This window comes from Haliotis cracherodii, unplaced genomic scaffold (assembly GCF_022045235.1).
Source record: "Haliotis cracherodii isolate W230 unplaced genomic scaffold, xgHalCrac1.p SCAF_15, whole genome shotgun sequence".
Lineage (NCBI taxonomy): Eukaryota > Metazoa > Mollusca > Gastropoda > Lepetellida > Haliotidae > Haliotis > Haliotis cracherodii.
The window spans coordinates 7,569,029-7,596,763 of NW_027266270.1; the positions used below are offsets into that span (position 1 = coordinate 7,569,029).

At 42.0% G+C, this 27,735-nt stretch overlaps 2 protein-coding genes across 2 annotated transcripts in view; both read right to left on the bottom strand.

The window, feature by feature from the left end:
• LOC139462218 (xylosyl- and glucuronyltransferase LARGE1-like) overlaps window positions 1-27,735 on the bottom strand; it is a 472,136-nt gene that overhangs the window by 72,077 nt on the left and 372,324 nt on the right. The window lies entirely within an intron of this gene.
• LOC139462652 (sushi, von Willebrand factor type A, EGF and pentraxin domain-containing protein 1-like) lies at window positions 109-27,386 on the bottom strand. The gene is made up of 21 exons (XM_071244483.1): window positions 27,266-27,386; window positions 26,896-27,042; window positions 25,755-25,878; window positions 24,707-24,828; window positions 22,290-22,580; window positions 21,495-21,677; window positions 20,249-20,503; window positions 18,455-18,655; window positions 17,692-17,886; window positions 13,858-14,030; window positions 12,513-12,813; window positions 11,402-11,563; window positions 10,094-10,255; window positions 9,413-9,614; window positions 8,037-8,203; window positions 7,022-7,198; window positions 6,053-6,283; window positions 4,803-4,973; window positions 3,435-3,638; window positions 2,393-2,656; window positions 109-176 (listed from the first exon to the last, which is right to left on the bottom strand). The coding sequence occupies exons 1-21, from the start codon at window positions 27,384-27,386 to the stop codon at window positions 109-111; spliced, it is 3,921 nt and encodes a 1,306-aa protein (XP_071100584.1).

Sequence of the window (27,735 nt, forward strand, 5' to 3'; positions counted from 1 at the left end):
CGTGGAAAGTGGTCTTTTACATTCGTCACCACTCGCCCCTTTCCGTAACCTGCAAGAAGCGCTATTCGGCTTGTCCCGGAATAACACGAGTTGGTCAAGAATGGGTCTTCAAGAGTCACTTAACTCCCTTGCCTCGTGAAGATGTTCCCCTGTCAGGATCCCAGCTACAGTGGAATCTGACAAAACCAGATTCTAGTCACCATTACCATTACTCCTATGTCAGTTTCTCCTATAATCTCCTCAATCTGGTCCTCAATTTTTAAACCGACCTGTCGTTGGATCACACAGACGTCCGGTTTAGACGAGTTTCATTATATATGAAACTGGGAATTGTTTTAGGTTAATTTAAATATTATTTTAACCGAACATGAACCACATACCCATCCATGAACTGTTTGAGAGTAATTAAGACGAATAGTTTACACCGCCTTCGGTTGCCCACATATGTATATGGGGGCAGGGGTGGCCCAGTCTAAGGCGCCACAATTCGCTGGGTCAAGTTGCGTGCCAGTATCATATGACTTTGTGTTCGAATCCAAGTTTATGTTTCTTCGTTTGTCAGCACCATTACCCGTGCTCGTGGGTTTCACCAAAGTTTCCAAAGTTTCACCTTACTCCCACATCAAGCTGACATGCCGTGATATAACAGATCAGAAATACTGTTCAAAGCCGTGTTCAACCAAACTCGCTCACTTTTTCTACAATCCAATACACGAGTGTGGGATTAGGCCATACAGTGATCGTGTCTGGTACACGTTGTTTTTTGTAGTGCAGTCTGTTTGTTGTTGAACTCCTTGCCCAGCTTTTTCACATTACATAATTGATTTTATGAGCCATGTTATGTGCTGCGGGGCTGGGTGACTACAATTGCAGACTGATGGGGGGTCTATTTTGACACGTAATCCCCGGGGATCTGGCACAGATAAACCAGCGGTAAATTATTTTAAGATGTTTCACTCTGAAAATGTTTCAAATCAACCTCTTTTTCTTGATATTGTCATTCCAAATCAGTCCATAACTGGTATGAAAGAGCGAAGACCTAGTGTGAAATCGAGTCAACCAGAAGCGCTCTTAAAATCTCCAACATCATCATCGGGAACGAATACTGATGACGTTCAGGCGTACTGATGACGTTCAGGTGTACTGAAGATGCACAGGTGTACTGTGGACTCTCAGGTGTACTGATGACGCTCAGGTGTATTGATGACGCCCAGGTGTACTGATAACGCGCAGTTGTACTGTGAGTTTCATTTGTCACCAGCGTGGTGAACGTGATGTAACAGGTGAGATGTACACCATGAGACATGTCACCACTTTTTCATTTCGATGTCCCGAGTTTATACCGGTGAAAGATTTGTGTGTGACACTGGATCTAGATTGTGACTGCCATTGTAATAATATCAGTATGACAACAAGTCGCGCGAACAGGGTCACTATGGTGACATGACAAGTAACTGACGTCTCATTGAACACAATGATGGTGTCTGATGGATTAAAACAAGGAGGCGACTGACCAATCTGATAGCTATACGAGCAATACTAATACCTGTACTGGCCTTCGACCAGTTGTGCTCGAACTGACAACATCTAACATCTTACTTGATCCGGCTCGTAAAGATCCGGGGAAGAACATCTTCCCGAGGCAAAGGAGTTAACTGTCTATAAAAGTCCAGTTTCAACCCTTGCCGAACTAGGCTGGTATTATGGAGTTACATTTTGGCTGGACTAACGCGCACCGAAATCGAAATCCGGTTCGTAAACTGTCGTGCAGATTTCGATCGACTGCAGTATTTGCAAAGCATGTGCACCGCCAATTCGTTGTCAACAGATATTAATCCAAATCTTTTCATGTTTTTAATCAAGGTGCTCACGTGATTTGATGTATTTCGCGATGTAAGACCCGTTTTATCACAATATAGATCTTGATTATCGATCAGATCGTCCTGACTGGGCGCCACCATTTTGGGTGAAGCAAACGCAAGTGATACGAGAGTTGGAATCTGATTGGTCCATAGGAGAGACTTAGAAGGGACATAACTGGTAATAGCCACTGGTAGCGCTACGATCGAGCCCAGTAATTCCAGCCTTGTTCGGCGAGGGTGGAAACTGGACTTTTAAAGTCAGTTAACTCTCTTGCCTCGGGAAGATGGGGAAGAATGGGTCTTCAGCAACCTATGCTTGCCCTAAAAGGCGAAGGAGTCGACTAACGGAAGTGGGTGGTTAGGCTCGCTGTCTTGGTTGATGCATGTCATCGTATCACAATTGCGTAGATCGATGCTCATGATGTCATTCATTTGATTGTCTGGTCCAGTCTTGATTACTTACAGACCGCCGTCATACAGCTGGAATTTTGCTGAGTGCGACGTTAAACAACAGACAAAACAAATCTTACTTGATCCAGGAGAGTTGGCCACCGTGATGGTAAACGCGACAGTAGGTTTGGCCGCACCTCGCTTCTGCCTCCCGCCCCTCGCACAGTTCTGGACGTCCGTAGCCTTGACTAAACAAAGGCCCAATCTGGCACAAGGCAGGTTCTCGGCCTCTCGTTTAGCAGCGCCGTTGACGGCGGAAATGACGTCATCGACGTTGGCATCACAGTAGAGATCACCATACCCAGCGTTGAAGGTGATCTGCATCTCTTTTGGAGTATCCACCTCTGTTAGAAAAGATCGGATTACATGCTTACGTCACGCAGATTACGCGTGGCAAAAAAGGATAACAGCACCTGGTTACAGTGAGTGAGTGAGTGAGTGAGTGAGTGAGTGAGTATGGTTTTACGCCGCCTTTAGCAATTTTCCCGCAAAATCACGGCGGGGGACACCAGAAATGGGCTTCACACATTGTGCCCATGTCGGGAATCGAACGCTTTAACCACAAGGCTACCGTGATATTCCTGGAATATTGCTAAAAGCGGCGTAAAACCATACTCTTCCAAAAACATAACTTATATCATATCACTGCACCTGCTCAGGAGCCAATAACCTATTGTAAATAGAGATTTCTATGTTAAGCTGCCAGGTAAAAAGAAGTATACACCCATGCATGATAGTTTGGTGACTGTTTCAAAACTTTTTCATAATATTTTGGTTAAATCCATTTTTCAAGTGAATACTTTCTTTTCGCCGGCAGTTTAGATTAAAGAAAATCGACTTTTGAGTTTATCTCTTTCCAGAACAGTAAACTATATTTATTTGCAATTTGTCTATAATTTTGATTCGTTATATTTGATTCAAACAGGCAAATGTTTTTGCTTCCCCCCAGAACTCGCAATGTAAAAATTCATTCACAATTAGTGTGCGTATTGGACGCAATGCTGTGCATCCTGCAACAGGCTAGACGTGATGTATAGCACATAGACATGTAACCATGGGAAGATACCGTTATAGAGAGCCAGTCTTTGAATATTGGTCAGTTTGTCGGTAGGTACCACTCACTCAGACATCTTGGAAGAGACGTGTTGTAGGGGCCATCAGACCGGAAGTTCCACTCATGACCTGTGACGTCACCACATTCATATGCGTCACGTGGTTTGGTTTCGAAAGCGTATCCTTTCTTACACGTCACGTGACACGTCTGCAGACCTGCGGAGTCTTCACACTTAAGGGAACCATGGTCCGGTGCAACTAACCGCTCACACTCTGAAAATATCAGACGAAACACCAACTCAAAACAAAAACAATCTGATATTTCTTCTATTAATACAACGGCTTTGTTGGGCGTATTTGAAGACCTGACAAAATAGCGGGGAAACTCGAACCAAACTTATAGGGACAATGTACACCCGATTCCAGAATAAGTTGAGAAACTGTATTTGTTGCCGTCTGTTAATCGTTGATATTTACAAAGTGAAAGTGCTGTAATAATTAACTGTTACATTGATTACATTTAAGGTAGCAACCAAAGAAATTTGTGTTAAAATGCCTTGAGTCAAACTTGCTTTGGACTGCCATTTAGCCAGCAGAGTCCCCCTTTAAAGGAGCACTAAGCTCTGGCTTCAAGTCTGGCTTTGCTTTCTGATGGAACTGAGTGTGTCACCACTACCAGTTACTATGCGTCACTGGAGAACATATACACATATAGTGGCCTATATCGAGTTATCGGAATATTGAGACAAGTTGAGTAACGCTAATACACAATAACGACAATAGGCTGAGTGAGTACTGTTTTATTAGCATTAGCAATCTTCCAGCAATATCACGGCGGGGGAAACAAGAAATAGGCTTCACACGTTGTACCCATGTGGGTATCGAACCCGGGTTTTCGTCGTGACGAGCAAACACTTTAACCACTAGGCTAGCCCACCACCCAAAAACAAGGATTCGGTCGAGATTGTAAAATTGTTTAAACGCTATTTCGAGTTAATATGGTTCGACTTAACGAGGTTTCAATGTAATTTGAAAAACGAGTAATGTATTTTGTCTCATGCTACGACACATTAAACAACTGATAACTTTACGTGTATGTAAATAAACAATAGCTGTAAACCCTAGCGAGTCTGTAATCACTTTACTTGTGAAAAAGTATTTCAGCTCAGATCGTTGAGCACATTGGTATGGGGAATGATGCAAATTCCCCATTAATAATGAAACAATTGTGTTTTAATTATTTTTTAAATGCTAAGCCTCCGTGAATGTAAATTCCGGGTCGAAAACGATACGCCATTTTGATTTTCAAAACCTGTTCCGGTTTATATTATCGACCTCGAAACCTCTTTCAAAGTACACTTTGATGGTATAGAGCCACTCGGGGATGTAGAGCGTTTCTGTAAGTGCTACAACAGGGGCATGGCTGCAATACTCTACCTGGGCAGCTGGTTTTAGAACATGTCCCGGTCTCAATGCGTTCCCCATCACACGGCGTGCCCCCGTTGTAGGGGGTCGGGCTGTCACAGCGTCTGTCTCGCGTCCTCTCCCCACCCCCACAGGACTTCGAACACTCCGACCACTGACCCCACTCGCCCCAACCCCCATTTACTGAAACAACGGACATACATATGTATACTATATCCAGAAAACTAGACAACTAAGCACAGGTCGCTTAGTCGAACATGGCTGGACAATCCGCTGTGGAGATTCGTAAGTTCTAAAAGGAAATCGCCCTGATTATGTTTCTAGGGTTGTCAGTACCGTACACATGCTCATAATTATTAGCAGGTACGCTTAAAAAAGAAAAGCATCGTTAATATATACCACTCAAAATAAGTTAAAGAACACCCATAAATGGAAGGTTGCGTGTTGCCATACCCACCAGCCATGTAAAAAGTAACTTGAGTCATATGAAAAAGTCGGGTGCTCCTAAACTTCTTTTGAGTAGTATGTCTTTAATATGTCATGCTCCCTAAGGTTGAAAAGAACACATTAGGGGGTTCACTAAAAGTTTTCATTTTAAAAAAATACAAAAATATACAAACGATATGAAAAATGTTGAAATATGCGAAGTGACATTTGTTTTGACTCTCAAATATGTGTGAAAATGAGCAGTATTAACATTTTCGGGAATACGATGCAACGTGAACAAGTTTATGAAACATATTAATTTACCAAGGAAATGTATGAATAACTACAGTAAACATACTAGTCAGTCAAAGTATACACTTTAATCAGCGGGATAAATGAGTCTACCAATCTCGTCCTTAACTCCTTTGTTTGTTTGTTTGTTGTTTAACGCCGCACTCAGCAGTATTGCAGCTATATGACGGCGGTCTGAAAATAATCGAGTCTTGACAAGACAAACCAGTGATTGAGATCATGATCATCGATCCACGCAATTGGGATACATCACCAACAAAGTAAGCGAGACTGCCACTCGATTCCGTTAGTCGCCTCTTACGACAAGCATACTCGCCTTTTACGGCAAGCATGGGTTGCTGAAGACCTATTCTACCCCGGATCTTCACGGGTCCCTTAAACCCTAGCTGATTTTTTCACCACGGGTTTTTAAGCCAGTGTTTATGTGAATGAAGATACAGATAAATATTGTCTCCAATAATTATATGCATATGTAAACCACAGCAATCCAGTTTAAACAAAACCAAATATAGAACAGATCTCACCAACAGCGTCGCTGCAAAACTTGCCACTGAATCCAGTCGTACAGGAACACGTGTAGTTTCGAACCCCGTCTATGCAGGTAGCTCCGTTTTCGCACATGTGGAACTCACAGTTGTCCTCGTTACTCTCGCAATTATCTCCCCTGTATCCTTCTTCGCAGTCGCAAGTGTGTGTATTCAGTTCGTCAGTGCACGTTCCGTGAACGCATGGCGAAGCCTCGCATTCATCTGTGTCTGAAAAGCAATATTCATTAACACATTACGACATGCAGGTATATGCCAGGTAGTTGGACACTTACGTATGTATTAGTCCATCAGTCTCTTATGACACACGTCTAATAAAATGCGTATTGGTCCAGTTTTCATTTTTTAATGACACCATCTTGAAGTACTGGTTTATTTTGATGACACCTTTGTAAATTGTAAAGTCGCCAGCACTCAAACAAACACATACACACAAAAAGACAGACAGGCACACTCACAGACAGACACACATAGACACAGACAGACAGACACCCTCGCACAGAAAGACACAGACACACATCCATAGACAGAGACATACACAGAGGGACAAATAGCCATCCACAGACAGAGAGAGACTTACTCACAGACACATACACAGACACACATAGACACAGACAGACAGACACCCTCCCACAGAAAGACACAGACACACAGAGACATACACAGAGACAAATAGCCATCCACAGACAGAGAGAGACTTACTCACAGACACATACACAGACAGACATACATAGACACAGACAGACAGACACCCTCCCACAGAAAGACACAGACACACATCCATAGACAGAGACATACACAGAGACAAATAGCCATCCACAGACAGAGAGCGACTTACTCACAGACACATACACAGACACACATACATGCAGACAGACAGACACAAACAAACAGAAAGAACACACAGAAACACCCCTTTTGAGAAAACCTGACTCTGGCGTTCCGTACCGTCACAGACGCTTGGCGTTTGAAGGGATCCATTTAAGAGTCGTACTTTCGCCAATCTAGTCCACGACAAGATATCCCCGGTGTCAAGGTGGGAGCATTTGGGTCGAACGCCTGCTTCAGGAGCCTCGCCTCCACTCCATATATTGACTTGGTGGAAGCTACCCTCGAAACCATCTCCTGAGGATGTGAACAGTACATTACAAAAATGATGTTATACACCAGCCACAGAGCTTGTTCAGCATGTCAGTCATGACACGTCGTGTCGGTGTCATGTGGGGGATGCGATGACATGCATCAAACCAAGTCAGCTAGCCTGACCACCCCATCTTCCCGAGGCAAGAGAGTTAACTGACTATTAAAGTCCAGTTTCCACCCTTGCCGAACTAGGCTGGTATTCTGGAGTTACAATTTGGCTGGACTAACGAGTCTATGCATAGTCCAATCAAAATCGCGCACCGAAATCGAAATCCGGTTCGTAAACTGTCGTGCAGATTTCGAACGATTTCAGGATTTGCAAAGCATGTGCACCGCAAACTCGTTGTCAGCAGACATTTCCAAATCTTTTCATGTTTTTAATCAAGGTGCTCACATGAAGGAGACATTTCGCGATGTAAGACCCGTTTTATCACAATATAGATCTTGATTATCGATCAGATCGTCCTGACTGGGCGCAACCATTTTGTGTGAAGCAAACGCAAGTGATACGAGAGGTGGAATCTGATTGGTCCATAGGAGAGGCTTAGAAAGGACATAACTGGTAATAGCCACTGGTGGCGCTACGATCGAGCCCAGTAATTCCAGCCTTGTTCGGCAAGGGTCAGTTAACTCCCTTGCCTCGGGAAGATGGACCATCCGATCCCGATTGTCATCTCACACGACAAGCATGGGTTGCTGAAGACCTATTCTTTTCCTCGGGTGTTCACGGTAAATATTCACAGGGGTTGGAGGAACATAGATCATTTATGTACACACCATTGCATTATTGACCGTTATAGAAATAAAAAGTAAACAATACCTCCTAACTGTATGTCCAGAGTGCTTTCAAGAACGATGGCATCGTCATCAAAGCTTTCTTGCGTTGTTGTATCTCCGTCCACGGTGACAGCGAACGCATCCTCCGTCACCTTGATGTGGTAGAACCCCCACCGGTCTGAAGTGATGTTTTTCAATATACTTGCACTTCTGAAAAACACAACACGAGAATAAATCTATACATGCTCTGATTATATTGATATATCAAAGAGCTCGTCATGTAAGTATTTTGTAGAGTCTCCATAACAGACGGTGTGAACACTTTACTGCCTGGGCAGTGGAAAATATTTGGTTTAGTCCAAAGATTTTTAGCTATTTTGAATTTTTGCTTACCGTCACTGAAAATAGGAAATAATTACCTCCGACATTCTTGTTTAATTTTTTAAAGTTTTTCCTGGCCCTATATTGAGTGACTATGAGTTTATTCAAGCAATCCCATTGCGGGCGACACCAGAAAAGGGCTTCACACAATGTACCTATGCGGGGAATCGATCCTGTCCTATAGAGTGTTACTAGACGGAAATGTTGTCTCAAAGGGTTTCGGTTATAGTGTATCTGCATGAACAAGGGTAGATAACTACGGGCGTCTATACTTCACGGATTTGTCTGCGTCCCCTTCGCTCCTCCATCACCCGTGAATACATACGGCCGCTATGCTGTGTAATTGACATTCGTATCTATTTAAAGTGAAGTTATGGCGTGAGGCTGCGTTTACTTCACGGATGTGAAATGAGATCAAAACTCCGAACATAATCTGTGTGCGAACCCTACCGTTGAAGCAATGTGTAGAGTATAGATGGCCGCGAGGACTCGGCACATGTACGAGAAATAGTGCCGATCTAATCTGAGTGTTCATTGGCCAAGTCACTCGCCGGTTTCCCATTCGCTGGGATGAGACCGTGGCTTGATTCGTTGGTTAAAAATAAAGACTACACCGCTTGGTGGCTGTGTATTCACAGGCTATGGGCGATTGAGGAAAGAGGCGTATACAAACCCGTGAAGTATTGACGTGAATTGTTGACATGATGTATTCACGCAGAGTGTTGGTTTGAAGTGTTGAAGTACTGACGTGAATTACTGACGTGAAGTGTTGACGTGACGTATTAACGCGAAGGGTTGACGTGGAGTATTTACGTGAAGTATTGACAAGAAGTTTTGACGGGAAGTGATGACGTGAAGTGTTGACATGTGGTGTTGAGGTGAGTCCTGACGTTAAGTATTGAAGTATTGACGTGAAGTATTGACATTGACAAGAGGTTTTGACGTGACGTGAAGACGTGAAGTGTTGACATGAAGTATCAAACATATACACGTAACTCAATCACCTCCAAATTAGTGTTTCCGTTAATTTGTCCTCACCTTTCAGAATTAATGACAAGGTTTCCGTTCTCGTCTATCTGGCACTGCAATGAGTTTTGTGAGGTCAGGGTCATGACGTCCGATTGCCCGGATGACGTTACTTTCAACCAGAATGAAATCACGAAATCATTCACATGCTGGTCGGCATGAAGGCCTATCTGATCCTGTGCACTACCTCCGTTTGAAAACATCAGGTCAAAATCTAAAAAAATTAAGATAATGGTTAATACTCAAAAGAAGTCAAAGAAAAACTGATTCTTAAATTTGAAAAATAGTTAATCTGCCAAGGCAGTTTTACTATAGTAATACGAAAAAATCGTGTGTTCTATAACTTCTTTTGAGTAGTATATATGTACGACCAGGCCAAAAAAACGTGAAAAATAAACATGATCCGAATGTATTGCTGCTTATTGCGTTCCAGTGAGCGTTTTTATGTTTCTTGTTGAATAATTCATCTAACTCCTGTTTTTCACATCACGTGTATATTCTACTCTCAGGAGAGGCGCAATTCTTTATTCGATAAAAAAATATCGACACATTCAGGTGGTAGTCGTTGGCATGGGACGCGGGTAAAGGAATCCAGCAGTTCATTATTTTTTCAGAAGGATGACAAACAACGTATCCCAAAACATATATCTAATGGCACTTCCCATGTCGATGGCTACATACATACTATCCTACCTTGGCAGTCCGATTCATTCTTGGATCCCTGGAACAACGTTGATTTACCACCTGGGCACTGCCTGCACGATTTACCTCCCCTTGCCTGTTGGAAGTGACCTTCCTCACATGGCATGCATGGCTCCACGCCATCATCGGAGAAGGTGCCAGCTTGACATTCAGCTGTCATGGATAGCACAGTTAACGAGTATTGTGAGGGTGGCATATCGAAACAATCTGGAGTAACATGGTCAAGTGCCCATCGTCAGTCTTGGTTTTCGTTCCCAAACTCTATCGATAGTTTCTATAGACATGAACAGGTATAAAATGTTTTTGTTTTACGATATTTATTGTTGTTGATTTCTTCCAAAATATACGGGTTGAATATTTGGTGATCACCCACCCAGAACACGCCCATAACGTTATGTCAGACATTAAGCACTGATACCATTGATCCTCCTACAACCTTGACCGCCTCCGTGGTCTAATGTTAGAGCGTCCGACTGGAGAACGAAGAGCCGGGGTTCGATCCCCGGCCGCGTCATACCACACGTTAAAAGATGGTACTTGTTGTTACTCTGTCTGGCGCTCGACATTAAGGGGCTCAAAAACAAGGACTGTGTCTGAGTAGGATATTTATGTTAAACTGCGGCATGGTATCTCAGTGGGGTGGCACAATAAATCGGCTTCAGTCCGTACTAGTACAAGCAGCCACACACACGTGCATGCACGTCGCTTTATAAGTGCAATAATCTTGGACGCGACGTCAAGCCCCATTTCCCCTCACCTCCCTCAACCTAGGCAATGGCGGATGTGTTGGATTTGACAATATATGGAACAATCCAAGAACATTGTGGTAAAATTGGTATTCATGTAGAGTAATGCAAGAAGATTTTCATTGTTGAGGAAATATGTATTAAGAGTACTATTGGAATGACATTTGGAATTAAAGGGTGTAGATATCTACACTATAGGGGGAATTGGTTTTTAAAATACTATTGCAATGATATGCAGAATAATGAAAAACAATCTACATTGTTGGGATGAACTGGTATTAAGAATATTATTGCAATGACATGTCGCATAATGCACGATGATTACAAATATCGGTAAATAAGTAATAAGCAGACTACTACAATAGTATTTTTAAAATATCACGACATTTATGCAATAGTAAAATACTTCCACTGATCATTGTGAGGAAGTCAGTCATGACGAAAATATATATTCGTAAATAATACCAGAAAATATGTATTTGCCTTCGTCACAAATTCATAGCTGACATTTGCATATAGCAATATAAGGCATGATGAAATAGCTAGTACATACGTCTACACTGTTGCAGTGTCGTAGCTCCCGTCAACGTCGTTGTCATGCCACTGGGACATGGTATACACTCGTTTTGCCCTGAGTGGCCCTGGAACCGTCCGCGAGGACACAACTCGCATTTCTTGGTCTCCGTGTTGAAGAATGTGCCTTGTGTACACCCCACTGGAGGTAGATGTTAAGGGAAATACATCATTTCCTTGGTGTTAACCATCGCTCCGTATTTAAGCTCACATACTAGTATATTAGAATTCCCTGTTCTGAAATATCTGTATATAACTCATTGAAATACCTGCAAGAGACATTGATCTCATTGAAATATCTGCAAGGGACATTGGCATCATTGATATATCTGCAAGAGACATTGATCTCATTGAAATACCTGCAAGGGACACTGACATCATTGATATATCTGCAAGAGACATTGATCTCATTAAAATACCTGCAAGGGACACTGACATCTTTGATATATCTGCAAGAGACATTGATCTCATTGAAATATCTGCAAGGGACATTGACATCATTGCTATATCTGCAAGAGACATTGATCTCATTGAAATACCTGCAAAGATACGTTTTGGTGAAACCCACGGGACCTGATACGTTGAAAACATAACCACAGTTGCTGAGAGACACAACTCTGCAAAGCGATATGCAGTGTCTCCGACCACTGAACCTTTGGTGTACCAAGGCGAACGAGTGAACGATGATGCTTAATGCCGCTTTGAACAGTGTTTCAGTTACAATAGCGTGTCAGCTTGATGTGGGAGGAAAGCCCAAAGTCCTGCAGGTCTCAGACGTTTACCACTTTGGTCAAACCCACGAGCACAGGGCCCCGTTCCACAAAGCTATCTTAGCGCTACGATTGTTGTAAGTCAGTGTTAAAGAATGGGAGTTACGATCGACTTAGCGCTAAGATCACTTTGTGGAACGGGGCCCATGTGTGGTGCTGAAAAGTGGAAAACTAGAAACACAATCAGGGTAAGCCGGATTCGAACCCACGAAGGAAGGTTTTTGGTTTGCCTAAGGGGCACAACTCTGTACACTGAATTGCGGCGTGTTATACGACTGTGCTCCTACTAGGAACGCAACCTGTGCTTGAACCAGTACTTACCACAGCCATACGTTCTGTATGAAGGGAACTTCCCCGGTGGACAATGAAGCTGAACTCCATCCGTTTCCACTTCCACATTCCTGTTCGGAACGAGACTTGACGGAAGTAGTTTGGATTTATCTCCCTTTATGTCCTCCTTCATTAATGTCAAGATGTTCTTGGCGTTGGTCTTAGCAGTTTTCATGGCCTCTTGAATATCCATGGACGGGTTCAAATTAGTTTCGACGTCGACTTTCATTTCTATTTTGAACTTTTTTGTACCATCGACACTTCTTTTACTTCGTATTGCACCACACACCACCTGACAGAGAGCACAGACGTGTTTGTTTATTTGTTTATTTGTTGTTGTTTAACGCCACACTTAGCAATATTCCAGGTTTATGCCGGTGGCCTGTAAATAATGAAGTCTGGACCAGACAATCCAGTGCTTGATATAAGGAGCCACGATATCCATCCACGCCATCAGGTTATGAGGGGCGGTCGGGTAGCCTAGTGGTTAAAGCGTTCGCTCGTCACGCCGAAGACCCGGGTTCGATTTCCGACAATGTGTGAATCCCATTTCTGGTGTCTCCCGCCGTGATATTGCTGGAATATTGCTAAAAGCGGCATAAAACCATACTTAATCACTCACTCACTCAGGTTATGATGACCCGCAATCATATAAGTCGGCGATCCTGACACCTTGTCTATAAGTCGCTTCTTACGACAAACACAAGTTACTGGGGAAATATATTCTAATCCGGTATCCCTCGGGGTAGCACAGTAGGATTGTCATCATTTTCAACTTTAATATTTACAGTTTAAAATCAGTTTGACCTGTTCTATCATCAGCGTCAACGCCAGAATTATGGTACTGTTGGAGGGTCCACAAAAAGGGATCCAGGAATTATTAAATTAGGGGTTCCAAATTCTAACTCACGGCAGGGGATGGGCGTGGGGGAATGTGGAAGAATCGGCGCGGGTTCATCGCTTTCACTACATGGCTTCCCCAACGCCCCATATACCTAGAAACATTCACGAGATTTAACACGAAATGCAAACAAGAATTGAATAATACTGCTCTGTAGCGAACACCGATATTAAAATGGTCTCCAGCAATCAGTGCTTGTTGTAAGAGGCGATTTAATGGATCCATTGGTCACACGTGGTGATTTGGTTCGTAGAGTGGTCGACGGCGTGGATCGTTGTTCATAACATCAATCACCAGATTGTCTGATCTAGACTCGATTGTTTACAGGCTGTCGTCATATAGTTTGAATGTTGCTGAGTACAACGTTAAATAACTAACAAAAAAACAATAATGGTCTGAATTAGTTGAATTCAAGAGTATATTACTGATACATACTTTCACATTCTCGGGCTTACTGTCCGACCTCTTCCAAGTCTCAGCGAAGGGCGTGTCCTTCAAGGCAGCAATGAAGTTCTTTCTGATCTGTTTCTTCACGTCAGGGTCGGGACACTTTCCTTCGTAGTAGTGCATGGACACTGACATCACCGTCTTCTTGGCTCGATTTGACTCTACAAATGATACCATGAGTGAGAGAAAAGTAGTTTTAATCCCCCTGCTTTCAGGTATTTTTATATATTTTGAGTGGGCGAGTAGGTTTTGAGTGGTGTTAAGCACTATTCCAGCAATATCACGTCAGGGTACACCAGACATGGGCTTCTGACATTGTACACACGAGGGAACAGGGCGTTCGTTGTGACGAGTGAGTTTAGTTTTACGCCGCTTCCAGCAATATTCCAGCAATATCACGGCGGGGGACACCAGAAATTGTGTGCACCAGGCTACCCGACCGCCCCTCGTTGTGATGAGCGAATGCTTTAACTACAAGGCTATCACCAACATACACTCTTCAAAAAGAAAAAAGAAACGCACAGGTAGATTTTTAGTAAATTTATTGTACCTAATAAAGTCGATATATTTATTTAATATCACAGATACAAATATTACATTTTGGAACTCGATAGTCACATGTTAAAAATTACCGTTGTACAAAGGCATTGGAAACTGTTCATTGTCATGTCATAAGGTTGCGCTGAACTCAGTATCTCGTGTGACCGCAGTCATAAGAATCTTACAAAACGATGGCGGAAATATACTCAGTCAATCAATCATTTTATTTCGGTAATAAGGCCTACGTACAACTGAAAGCATATATAACTTCAAAATTCAGTATTGCAGCATACCAAATAGGTTACAGGTATGACGATTGATAGCTTTTGATCAAAGTTCACCGAGAACAATGGGGAGTCGGAAAACTTGGTACTTGGGATGCAAGCGTGACATTTCGAAAGCGAGGTCCGCATATTTGCCATGTTTTTCCTGAATCTTGTCAATGACATTGGTGTCAAAAGGGACAGAAAATTCAATAATATAATCATATATATTCATCGATTGCGACTGAGACACGTTCACGATCGTTTCAACATGAAGCAGTGCGGAAACAAACTCTCGATCGCGACTGATCACGGCATTTTCACGCCCCAGTTTAAACAGCTATGTATGCGAGGCGTTGGTTTTTATGTACGATTTATGAACACCGTGAACTCTGATGCCACTGTACTGACTGTTTCGAAGATAAATATTTAACTCGCTCTGAAGATCACTCCGCAATGATTTACAGCGAAGCAGTACATAAATAAACCAAAGATCGCGACCGTAGCGCGAACTGTTTGCGTCCCAGTTTAAACACTCATATATGTACAGGGTGTTGTGTCTATGAATACTGTGCGAACATCTAGCATTCACTGGCAATTTATTGATTATTTGTAAGAGGTGTATATATTTCTTTCCGCTATCATTTATGGGTTTAAAAGGGTAGGTCAACTAGTGTGTGTTGGTCTTAAGTACAGTAAACTACGGTTATAACGAACTTAAAGGGACTGCTAATTTTAGTTCGTTATAACCGTAGTTCGTTATAAGCATATATACAACATAACTAAAGCAAGAATCGGGACCAAAAGAGTAAGTTCGTTATATCCGTCAGTTCGTTATAAGCGTGTTCGTTATAACCGTAGTTAACTGTAACTGAATGCTTAATTCCTAACTATGTTGTTGCTTTCGCCGCCTCTGTAGTATATTTTGAGTGTTTGGAGTGAGTGAGGTTTTACGCCGCTTTTAACAATATTCCAGCAATATTACGGCAGGGGACAGCAGAAATGGGCTTCACACATTGTACCGATGAGGGAATCGACCCCACTGTGAAGGGGCTGGGATTTTAGCCACAGAGATAAATTGTCGTCGAATATTCTTCAAAATAAATAATTATGCTTCAGACTACCTTGTTTCGAGGTGTTGTATCTCAAAAGAAATTCATGCATGGCGCCTTTGACAAATGGGTTTTGTCAACGAATTTATAATGATCAAACACTGATCAGACGAATAACTAAATATTATATTAATATTATATTAAATAATATAACATTTACACTACTTTATATGAAGCACGTCAGAATTAACTTTTTTCACATAAATAATAATCACACAACCAAATCAATACCGCATCAGCGAAAAACAACTTCATTTGAGGAGAAATAAGTCGAATGGATTCAGTTAGGAAAATTCAGCTTTCTCAAATATTGAGCTTGACCTTTTCAGACTTTACGTCGGCAAATTCCTTGGTGTATTTGTAATGAATGCCACGTACATTAATAGTTAACAGTTCCCAGGGGCGGATGTATTTTCAGGATATTTTCCCAATTTATGTCCATGTGTATACATGATAGTGAAACGTTGGCGGAATACTGGTGATCGTCCTTTAGTACACTCTCGGTACACATGTACCAAGATGTCACGTCTCTCGAGGTCAAACAGTTCACTGTGGTGTTTCAGCAATGTACGAGTGCACTTAGGTTTCATCAAAGTGGTAAACATCTAAGACCTGCATCACTTTGGACCTTTCTCCCACTTCAAGCTGACTCGGCTACGACATAAGCACCTTCAAAACTGCGTTAAACTACACTAACTCACTCACTCACTCAAGTAAATGTGTGAGTTGGGTATAAACCGCTTTGAGAATTATTCTAGTAATATCACAAGAGGGGACATATGCTGTGGGTTTCATTGATAAAACTATTATATACATGTTCATATTGTTGGTTTCACTGACAAAATCATATTGTCATATGTTATGGGTTTCATAGGCCAATATAACCACGATCTTATAAACTGAGGGACAAAATAAAATTATCAGATTTTGTTTTTTATGTAACTGAAAATTGATAGAACTGTTATTAGATTTGATTATGTCTTTTTAACCATCACTCATTCCAAACAACAGTTGTACCGAATGTTTGTTTTTTTTATTTACAAAGATAGGATATCTATGTAACCCATGCACAGGATTTATTAATATTTAAAAGCGTTAAATCAAATTATACTTTAAAAAATAAAACCACGTAAAAGTTTTATTTGAGTGCTGACCAAGCGTCAGTACTGTTCGTTATTTGGATATATATTGCTATCTTTAGATCTTTTCACTTGCAAACCATACATAGGATAACGTCAACTGGGAGGTATAGTTTCTTTTGTTCCTGAATATAAATTTATTATTACCTGAAAGATGCAGGTATAAGATATAATTATGATGATATGAACTCTACGGTTTAATCGATATATCAGAAAGCCACACCTTAGACCCCGCACCCAATAAATTCAACAAGATGTTTTACCAAATCTCATTAAAATCAGATCTTTTTGTCTGATACACTTCCCAAAGGAATGCATTCAAATGATTTTTTGACATGTTTTTAAAATATTGCTCACAAATATATATTTTATAAGTCATAATATGTTTAAGATTAGATAAACCCATTTCATATTATTAAAAAACTAAGTAATATTTACATATATGAAAGTACATGTTGTGGCAATAAAATGACATGACAACAGTTAAGACTGAAGCTACATGTATACTCCCGGGCAAAATAAAGTATACAACAATTTCTGATGGTGGCTCAAAATAATACAAATATTTAAATGGTTATTCGATGGTGTGTATTTGTGTGTTATAGGTGTGTTTTGGATTTTAAGTTTCAGTGTTTCTCGACAGTTTTCAGCCTAGTAACGTTTTGATAACGTTAGTGATTCTTTCGCCAAATCCAATTTTCAAGTGTATACTTTCTTTTACCCGTCATTATTAGACCAGATGGGGGTCTGTGTTTGGTTATCACTCACTCTCGCATGCCGGGAGCGCCCCTTTAAAGTTCCATTTCCCGGATTCGGAACAGACGAAGAGTTTCCAGGCTGTGAAACTAGGCGGTATATCTGTCCCCTTCGTACACTGCATCTGACAGAACCGCCCGTTCTCCCACAAGTCGCAGGCCAGGGCCCCGTTCACCGGCGGCTCTGGCTTGGGGCACGGGTCTTTGGCTGCAAATTGGTCAATAGATTCGGAGGTTATCATATAATATTCTCAAATTCAATCGTCGAATAAGGTAATCTTATCTCTCACAAACAGTACCTAAACAGTTTTCCTGGATTGGGCGCATTAATACATTACGTCACTAGGTCAGTTGGACAGTGACAACAGGCAATATAGTTCCATCTTAAAACTTGCTTTTCACACACCGATTATCGGTAACGTAGACTATTATGTTGACCATGGTAACAACAATACGCTTTAATGATAGACAAGGGCGATGCAATGTTTGTTTGGAAACGATGGAAGTAGTTTCTAAATGACCTTTGTTATTTGCATATTAATCATAAATGACCCCAACGGACCCCGACATATGCCGGGGCAAAACAAATTGTTTATTTCTTAAGGTTATACGGGTATGTACGACAACATATAATATGCCATTGGGACCCATCATCATTATCGTCGTCGTCGTCCTCGTCGTCCTCGTCGTCGGGTGTGGATGTGTTTGGGGCGTCATACCCCATGAACTCCACACACACACTTAAACCTTTAGATTCGCCCTTGGACAACCCCTACCTGTACATACAGGCCGGCCAGTTGACCAGTCCCAGGAAGCGAATGGGGGGACGGTCTTGGAAAGCTGACACTGGGTGGTGTGAGTTCCGTTCAGTATCCACCCTGCTTGGCAACTGAATGTACACGAGGCCCCTACCCCCGTGCCCGACCCACAGGATACCTTCATGTAGGGCAGGGCATACTGGACTGGACACTTGAGATCTGAAACACAATTCTTTGTCAAGTTATAGATTCTAGTACTTTTTTGGGTTGAGTCCCATTCCAACCCACACTGCCAGAGTGGGGCACCTTATCGTCAGCACAAAAAGTGTTATCCCAAATATAACATTTGTCCATTTGACCCTGGACCTATATAACAAGTCATACAAGTCAGTGTGTGTGTGTGTGTGGGGGGGGGGGGGGGGTACACAGAGAATGTGATCTATGGGACTCAACCCAAACAAGTACTAGAATATGTACTTTATTATGTAAGTGTTATCTCAAATATAACATTTGTTATATTTAATTAATTAAATAGAAATCTCTTGTGTATATATATCATTTATATTTCAAATGGAATGTGTACTTTTAAATTGCAAACGCTAAAATCAATCCAAAGTCATTAATATTAAATCAGTTAAGATACAAATGGGTGTTTTGCCAAAATATCTATACAAAAAATCTAAATGTTAAACACGATCGATTCTTCTTTCGGCGTGTCTGTTATCACGTTTTGTAGGTCATGGGAAGGGATATCGTAAACTTAAGACAGATAAATAGGCATTCGGAGAAAATACCAGAGGACTATATAAGAATCCTACTTTTAAAAACGTAAAAAAGAACAGGGAGTATTCAACTGGGTCACAGCGAGTGAGTGATTTGTGTTTAACGCCGCGTTCAACAGTATTTCATATATATCAGGGGGGCACGGGTGGCCCAGTCGTCTAAGGCGCCGCGATTCGCTGTGCAGAGTTGCGTCCCTTGGGCAAGCCAGAAACCTATGATTGTGGGTTCGAATCCCGGTTCGCCCCGATTATGTTTCTAGGTTTGTCAGCACCATACCCGTGATCATGGGTTTCATCGAAGTGGTAAACGTCTGAGACCTGCATCACTTCGGGCTTTCCTCCCACATCAAGCTGACACGCCGCGATATAACTGGAATACTGTTAAAAGCCGCGTTAAACCCAACTCACTAACTCACTCATATATATCTGGGCGTGTACCATTTCAGCTTTATTTGAGATGAAAGCCTGAAGTGATGACGGTCTTAGACTTTCGTAATCCCACAGGGGCGTTTAAGGTATAAATAACATACCACAATCATAGTTTTATGCACACCCAAGGGACGCAACTGCATAGCGAATTGCGACACCTCGAGCTCAAAAGGGCAAACATTGGGATACCTTCAAAGATGGGATCGGGCGGTCGGGTAGCCTAGTGGTTAAAGCGTTCGCTCGTCACGCCGAAGATCCGGGTTCGATTCCCGACATGGGTACAATGTGTGAAGCCCATTTCTGGTGTCCCCCGCCGTGATATTGCTGGAATATTGCTAAAAGCGGCGTAAAACCATACTCACTCACTTACTCAAAGATGGGATCATTTATTGTGATATAGGCGAAATCCTGTTAAACCATCATCCCAACAAGGATTGTGGCGATTGAATAAATTAATGGCGAAAGCGTTCGACAATATGTGCGACAATGATTTTGCAGGAATAATGCTAACAGCGCCGTAAAACAATACTCACTCACTGACAAGGATGGGGTAGTTGTACGGTATTATTGAATATATGGATATAGCACTATAAAATCACACCTTTCACAATAACTTTAAATCTACATGGCCTTGCTTTGTTGCCAGCCTCGTCCTGAGCTTCGTAGGTGACGTCATAGACTCCGATCTTTGCCACTTGGTTGTTCTTGATCTGGCTGTGAAGGTCAGGCTTGATCTCCACCTGGCTGTTGTCTCGAACCTGGGGCACATCCCACTTGGCCATGGCGGAGTGGGAGTCACGGCCTGTCACAGCCGTCACGCTCCCTGGACAACTGGTGAACCGTGGTGGCTCCTTATCTTGAAATGATGATAATAACACTAATCATAACAAAAACAGCCACAGCATCAACAACATTTTTTTTTAAAATCTGGTCTCTGATGATCCTCACGCCTCTTAATTTGTTTTTAGCATTTGTGTCTGCACTGGTTGTTGGTTGTTTAACGCCGCACTCAGCATTATTCCAGTTTTATGACAATGGTCTGTAAATAATCGAGTCTGGACCAAACAATCCAGTGATGGACATCATGAGCATTGATCCACGCAATTGGGATCGATGACATGCATCAACCAAGTCAGCGAGCCTGACCACCCGATCCCGTTAGTCGCCTCTTACGACAAGCATAGTCGCCTTTTACGGGAAGCATGGGTTGCTGAAGACCTATTCTACCCAGGATCATCATTGGTCCGTTTCTGAACTGGACCCTGAGCGTCTCTACAGTCGATGCCATTCATTGTGTCTCAGGTTTGCAGGGGAACCTTACCGCCGTTTCCCATGGCCTCAGAGACCTGTTTCTAGTAGCAGGGTGAGTGGCAAAACGGTCCTGTGGTTTATTTTATTAACGTTTACGTTTACCCCGCTAAAGAAATAATAATAAAAAAAATATAAACCTCCCTCCAAACGTAGTCTTAACCGTCGGGGAAAAGAACGCTGTATCCCTTATTTTGTTAGAAGCGTGTTCGCCATATCCATCAATTTTATATCAGATATACAGCAAATTGCCGGGACCAAACAATCGGTCGTTATAAGCGTGTTCGTTATAAACGCAGTTTACAGTGTACAGCCATGTTTGATGGTGGCTAAAATGAAACAAACAAGAAAAAGTTATTCGATGGTGATGTATTTGATACTGGTATGAAAGTTGGGCATTGGGCTTTATGTTTGCAGGGCTTCGCCCTAGTGACGTTTTGATAAGGTTTGTAATTTTTTTTGTCAAATCCAATTTTCAAGTGTTTATGTTTGCCCGGCAGTATGTCTGGACAAACACGTCATGAGAAACAAGTAGTCACCATCACAAATAGGCTCCTTCCCCCGCCACGACTTGTCCGCCATGCACACCCTGATCCGGGACATTCCGGTTCTGATGACGTAGCCCTTCTTGCACGTGTAGGAACAGATGCTGCGGTAGTTGTTGTTGTCGGAGCAGGTGAAGGTGCCGGCCGCGAAAGGTTGCAGCAAGGGGCAAGTCAAAACTGAAAAGAAACAGGACAATTGGAAATGCCTCTCAGACTTTTCGCGATGACAAGCTATTGTTGTATGTCGTATCACATCCTCGATTTCCCAGGGTATAATATCTCCATTGATTTATGATAAACACCCTGAACACATTAGCTACCAAAATTTCGTGTGACGTCCCCATCTCTACAAATGCTTCCTCACTCACTGATATTCTGAAGCCAGTTTTTAATTTACTGCGGGTGGAAGGACTAGGTGGCGATTTGAACTTTTGATCTTCCTCCACGCTAGGATTCGAATCCACGATCATAGAGTTCTAGCACGCCAAGGGACGCAACTCTGCACAGCTAATTTCAGCGCTTTAGGCGACTAACCCACATGGGCGCAGTTACTCAATAAAACGATCTTCAAGCGAGGAGTGGCTCATTTTGCGGTCACAGTTGACAAACAAATGCTTTTGAATAACAAGTGCTATTTCTTGTAGATCAAATCTTCAAATGAATTGGTTATCGTTTTGGCTATACGTTCACACTTTTTATACATTAATCTATAAAACATTCGAATGTATGAATGAAAAGTATACTAAAAAGTATGCGTATCCCTGAACCGTATGGTCAAACCGAACTTACGTTTACACTTTGGGATGGCGTGCGACCACTTGCCACTCTTCTCACAAGTGAGTTTCTTCTCCCCGACCAGTTCGTAGCCTTCGTAACACCCGTACTTACACGTGGACCCGTACACGAAATCACTGTTCGGGTGGCATGTGTAGTGCCCGTCGGGGAAATCGCTCTTCGCTTCCATCTTACACCGTACGACTGGAAGGAAATAGTTCATTAAAGGAAGCCATTGCGCGAAACTCAAAGACTGGAAGAGCCACAGTAACAGGTGACCCAAACACGTCACAGCACATTCCCTTTCTGCACACGACACAGATGTTATCACTACCAGTAATTACCAGTTACTATGCGTAATAAAACAAACCCCGTGTAGATTCCCGGTCAAGATACCGCACGATTGTCGTCATATCCGATTTATGATGATCGGATGGTTTTAATGGTAGGCCTAGTTGTTTGCGGAAATGAACGAAGCTTGTCAATGTTTGCCTTGTTTGATAGCATGTTTGACTTAACTGATTGCGGAAATGATCAAAAGGTTCAAATGTTTGACTTGTTGATTGCGGAAATGATCTGATGGTCTCTATGTTCGACCTTTTGATTGCGGAAATAATTGAAAAGTTCTAATGCAGAAATGATCGATAGGTTTCAATGTTTGCCTTGTTTGATCGCAGAAATGATCTCATGGTTTCAATGTTTGACTTATTTGATTGCGGAAGTGATAAAAAGGTTCCAGTGTTTGACTTGGTTGATCGCAGAAATGATCTGATGGTTTCAATGTTTGACTTAACTGATTGCGGAAATGATCGAAAGGTTCAAATGTTTGACTTGTTGATTGCGGAAATGATCTGATGGTCTCTATGTCCGACCTTTTGATTGCGGAAATAATTTAAAAGTTCTAATGCGGAAATGATCTGATGGTTTCAATGTTTGACTTAACTGATTGCGGAAATGATCAAAAGGTTCAAATGTTTGACTTGTTGATTGCGGAAATGATCTGATGGTCTCTATGTTCGACCTTTTGATTGCGGAAATAATTGAAAAGTTCTAATGCGGAAATGATCTGATGGTTTCAATGTTTGACTTAACTGATTGCGGAAATGATCGAAAAGTTCAAATGTTTGACTTGTTGATTGCGGAAATGATCTGATGGTCTCTATGTCCGACCTTTTGATTGCGGAAATAATTTAAAAGTTCTAATGCGGAAATGATCTGATGGTTTCAATGTTTGACTTAACTGATTGCGGAAATGATCAAAAGGTTCAAATGTTTGACTTGTTGATTGCGGAAATGATCTGATGGTCTCTATGTTCGACCTTTTGATTGCGGAAATAATTGAAAAGTTCTAATGCAGAAATGATCGATAGGTTTCAATGTTTGCCTTGTTTGATCGCAGAAATGATCTCATGGTTTCAATGTTTGACTTATTTGATTGCGGAAGTGATAAAAAGGTTCCAATGTTTGACTTGGTTGATCGCAGAAATGATCTGATGGTTTCAATGTTTGTCTTAACTGATTGCGGAAATGACAAAAGGTTCCAATGTTTGACTTGGTTGATTTCGGAAATGATCTGATGGCTTCGATGTTTGACTTGGTTGATTTCGGAAATGATCTGCTGTCTTCGATGTTTGACTTTTTATTCACAGAAATGATCGAAAGGTTCCAGTGTTTGACTTGGTTGATTGCGGAAATGATCTGATGGTTTCAATGATTGACTTGGTTGATTGCGTGCCATCATGTCACCATTTAATCAGCCATTTCCTTTTCGAACATATAGCAAAAACACATGTTATTGGTTCGTTTTCTATTTGCTTGAAACGAAAACAAATATTTGTGCTATTTCATTGTTGTGTGATAACATATTCAGTGATACCATGTTAACATTTGGAAAACATCGACAATATTTTTCGCGTTAAATAAACGGTATTATGTGTATAATGTAACAAATTCCCGATTCAAGGAAAGCGCCTTTTTCAAACTATTGTGGTGCGATAGTTCCACTGCATCTTCCTGACGTAAGATAGTTAACTGACTATAAAAGTCCAGTATCCACGGAACTTTCACATTCAGTTAACTCCCTTGCCTCGGGGTGATGGTTCCTCTGTGGTCATATAGAGTCATACGTCTGAGGGAAAGATCGAGTTCGGTATAAGTAGGTTTCCCTCTGATGGATGTATGTAAAATGTGATAAACTGTCAACTTTCGTGGCAGGTGGAACGGCGCAAACGTCAGAAATCAGGGGGATCCCGTGTTAGAGTAGGTCCTCGAGACGTATTCCAGTTTTAAGAGGCGATACGTGGGTTGGGTGGTGAGACACGGTGACCTTTGCGAACTTTGCACATATATACCGCTGGTTTATTTGATCCAAATTGATCATTTACAGATTCGTTAAACAACAAATAAACACACAATGATCCACAGTACGCTACCTTCAACTGTAACATTGAGTTCGCATTTCCCCAAATTGCCCGACTTGTCTCGAGCAAGGTACAACACAGTCTTGGCCCCTTCACCGAATGTGTACTTTGGGCCTGGGCCATACCTCTTGGGCCTGTGATAAGAAACAGCGTGGGACAATGGTGCCTCCATGACGTCAAAATCATTAAAGGGAAGTGTACAAGCAAATATCCCTTTCTCTCTTATTTGAAACAAAACGCAAATTTAGAATTGTGAATTTTCTCACAGTGAAAGTAGAAAGCTCACAATGAGTGTAACAATGTTATGCCGTTATGAGGCCTTCGTTCAATACACCCCTATATTTGATATTGCTGATATTATTTACTAAGGCGTAAAACAACACTGACACACCCACACACCCACACACCCACACACCCACTCACCCACTCAAACACCTAGCCACTCACTCACTCACCACTCAAACAACTACCCATCCACCCACCAACCCAAAGAACCACTCACTCACTCACTGACTCACTCACTCACTTAATCACCCACCCACTCACTCACTCACCTATCCACTCACTCACTCACTCACTCAAACACCTACCCAGACACCCACCAACCCCAAAAAACACTCACTCACTCACCCTACCACCCACCCAAACAGCCACCAACTCACTCACTCACCCATAGGTTCACAAATCACAAATTGACAACAAACCTGAAAATATTCGAAACAAATAAAAACAGTGTTTTACGCTGTATTTGTTCCTATCGTCATTTCATAATATTGCTTCCAATACCAAATGGTTTGTTCGATATTTTCATAGTTTGCAAACACATGAAATTCAAAGTTCCATATTTCTCCGCTGACGCAGTCCTTGATTTAAAATTCACACCGAAATGCCAAGTCTGACGTCGCCATTATTATTTATTGAGACTTTAGGATATATTTAGAAAACTGTAACAGCATGTATTTCTCCATGCAGGAACATTACTAAGTCTGACATTTACGACGTAGATGGAAAGAATTGGCTCGGATGTCGGATAACCAGGTGGAACTGTGGAAGAACCTACTTGATCTGCCCATCCTCTTCGTCAAAGCTCATCGGCTCGTCCCACTCCACCTTGGTTGTCACCTGGATGGGATCAGCATACTCGTGGAGGGACGGTGGGCACGTCAGGACGGGCCCGCTCATATCTGAGAATGCAAATGATAATGTTGATTATCATCATCATAATAATAGTACCTGCATTTAATTATTTGCTGTATTTATTTATTTATATTAATCTATTAATTATAAAATAATGATAACAACAATAAGTAGAAGCATCTGTAGGAGCAACAGTAGCAGCAGCAGCAGCAGCAGCAGTAGTAGTAGTAGTAGTAGTAGTAGTAGTAGTAGTAGTAGTAGTAAGAGTAGTAGTAATAGTAATGATAATAGTATTAGCAGTTGTAGTAGTAATAAGTAATAGCTGTAGTAGTAGAAGTAATAGTAGTAGAAATGGTAGTACCAGTAGTAATAGTACCAGTAGTAATAGTAGCAGTGGTAATAATAGTAGTAGTCATATTAATAGTAGTAGTAGTAGTAGTAGTAGTAATAGTAAAATGGTAGTAGTAGTAGTAGTAGTAGTAGTAGTAATAGTATAATGGCAGTAGTAGTAGTAGTAGTAGTAGTAGTGGTAGTAGTGGTAGTAGTAGTAGTAGTAGTAGTTGTGGTAGTAGTAGTATGTTTGTTTGTTGTTTAACGCCGCACTCAGCAATATTCCAGCTATATGATACCGGTCTGTAAATAATCGAGTCTGGACCAGACTGGACCCAGTGATTGACATCATGAGCATCGATCTACGCAATTGGGATACGATGACATGCATCAACTAAATCAGCGAGCCTGACCACCCAATCCTGTTAGTCGCCTCTTACGCCAAGCAATTGTTAGCTTTATAGCAGTAGCAGTCGTAGCTGCAGTAGTGGTTGTGTAGTAGTGATAGTAGTAATATTGTGGTGGTGGTGGTGGTGGTGGTGATAGTGGTTTTGGCGATGGTGGTAGTGGTGTTGGTGGTGGAAATGGTGGTGTGATAGTTGTGGTGGAGGTGGTGGTGGTGGTAGTGATGGTGTGATAGTTGTGGTGGAGGTGGCGGTGGTGTTAGTATTGGTGGTGGTGGTGATAGTGGTGGTGGTGGTATGTGGTATGTGGTATGTGGTATGGGTACATGCCTAAATCGGGAGCTGTTCTCCCCTTGAAAAGAGACTCCAGCTGTGACACGTCCCCGCCCATCTTGGACATCAGCGCCATCAGCTCTTCCTGCTCTGACCGCTTGGACCGAGAGTGGACCTCAGCGTCCTCGTACACGTAGTCTTCAGCTTGAAGGGAGAAAACAAATCAGACAGAACTATTTGCATACAGCGGATGTCCCAAGGTGCTGACATAACGAGTGAGTGAGGTGGCTTTAACGTCATTGTAAACAGTATTCCAGTTATATCACGGCATGTTAGCTTAATGTGGGAGGAAAGACCAAAGTGATGCAGGTCTCAGACGTTTACTACTTTGGGGAAACCCACGTGCACGAGTATGGTGCTGACAAACCTATATTTGACTTATATTGAGCAGAAATAACATCGTTTACAATCACTTCATATCCACTTCCGTGGAAAACGGAGAATTTCGTCTTGTTGATCAGATTCTCAAATTGTATTTTATCCTCCATTGCGAGGCTTATTTAAAACGAATGTGAGCTTAGTGCCACCTTTGAGTGATCAAAAACTGGCCAGGACGCACAATGGTCGCCTAAACCCAGAAAATCATGTTTCTGTGTAACTGCTCCAGCAGTTGTTCAAGGCCCCTTTACACAGGGCTGCGACCTTACTGCCACCTTTGAGCGATCAAAAACTCGCCAGGACGCTCAATGGTCTCCTAAACCCAGAAAATCATGTTTCTGTGTAACTGCTCCAGCTTCTCCACTGCACTATAACCACATCTGATGTCTACTCTACCGTATAAACATTGCCCCCAACCTGTATATATACATCTTCCCGAGGCAAAGGAGTTAACTGACT

Excerpts from the sequence above, each read along its gene's own strand:
- LOC139462652 (XM_071244483.1), bottom strand. The coding sequence starts at position 27,386 with ATGGAGGATAAAATACAATTTGAGAATCTGATCAACAAGACGAAATTC. Across the intron at positions 22,581-24,706 it reads ACTCAATGTTACAGTTGAAG|AAAGGGAATGTGCTGTGACG; the intron begins GTAGCGTACTGT and ends TGTCGTGTGCAG. Across the intron at positions 7,199-8,036 it reads TCTGGACATACAGTTAGGAG|GAGATGGTTTCGAGGGTAGC; the intron begins GTATTGTTTACT and ends TCACATCCTCAG.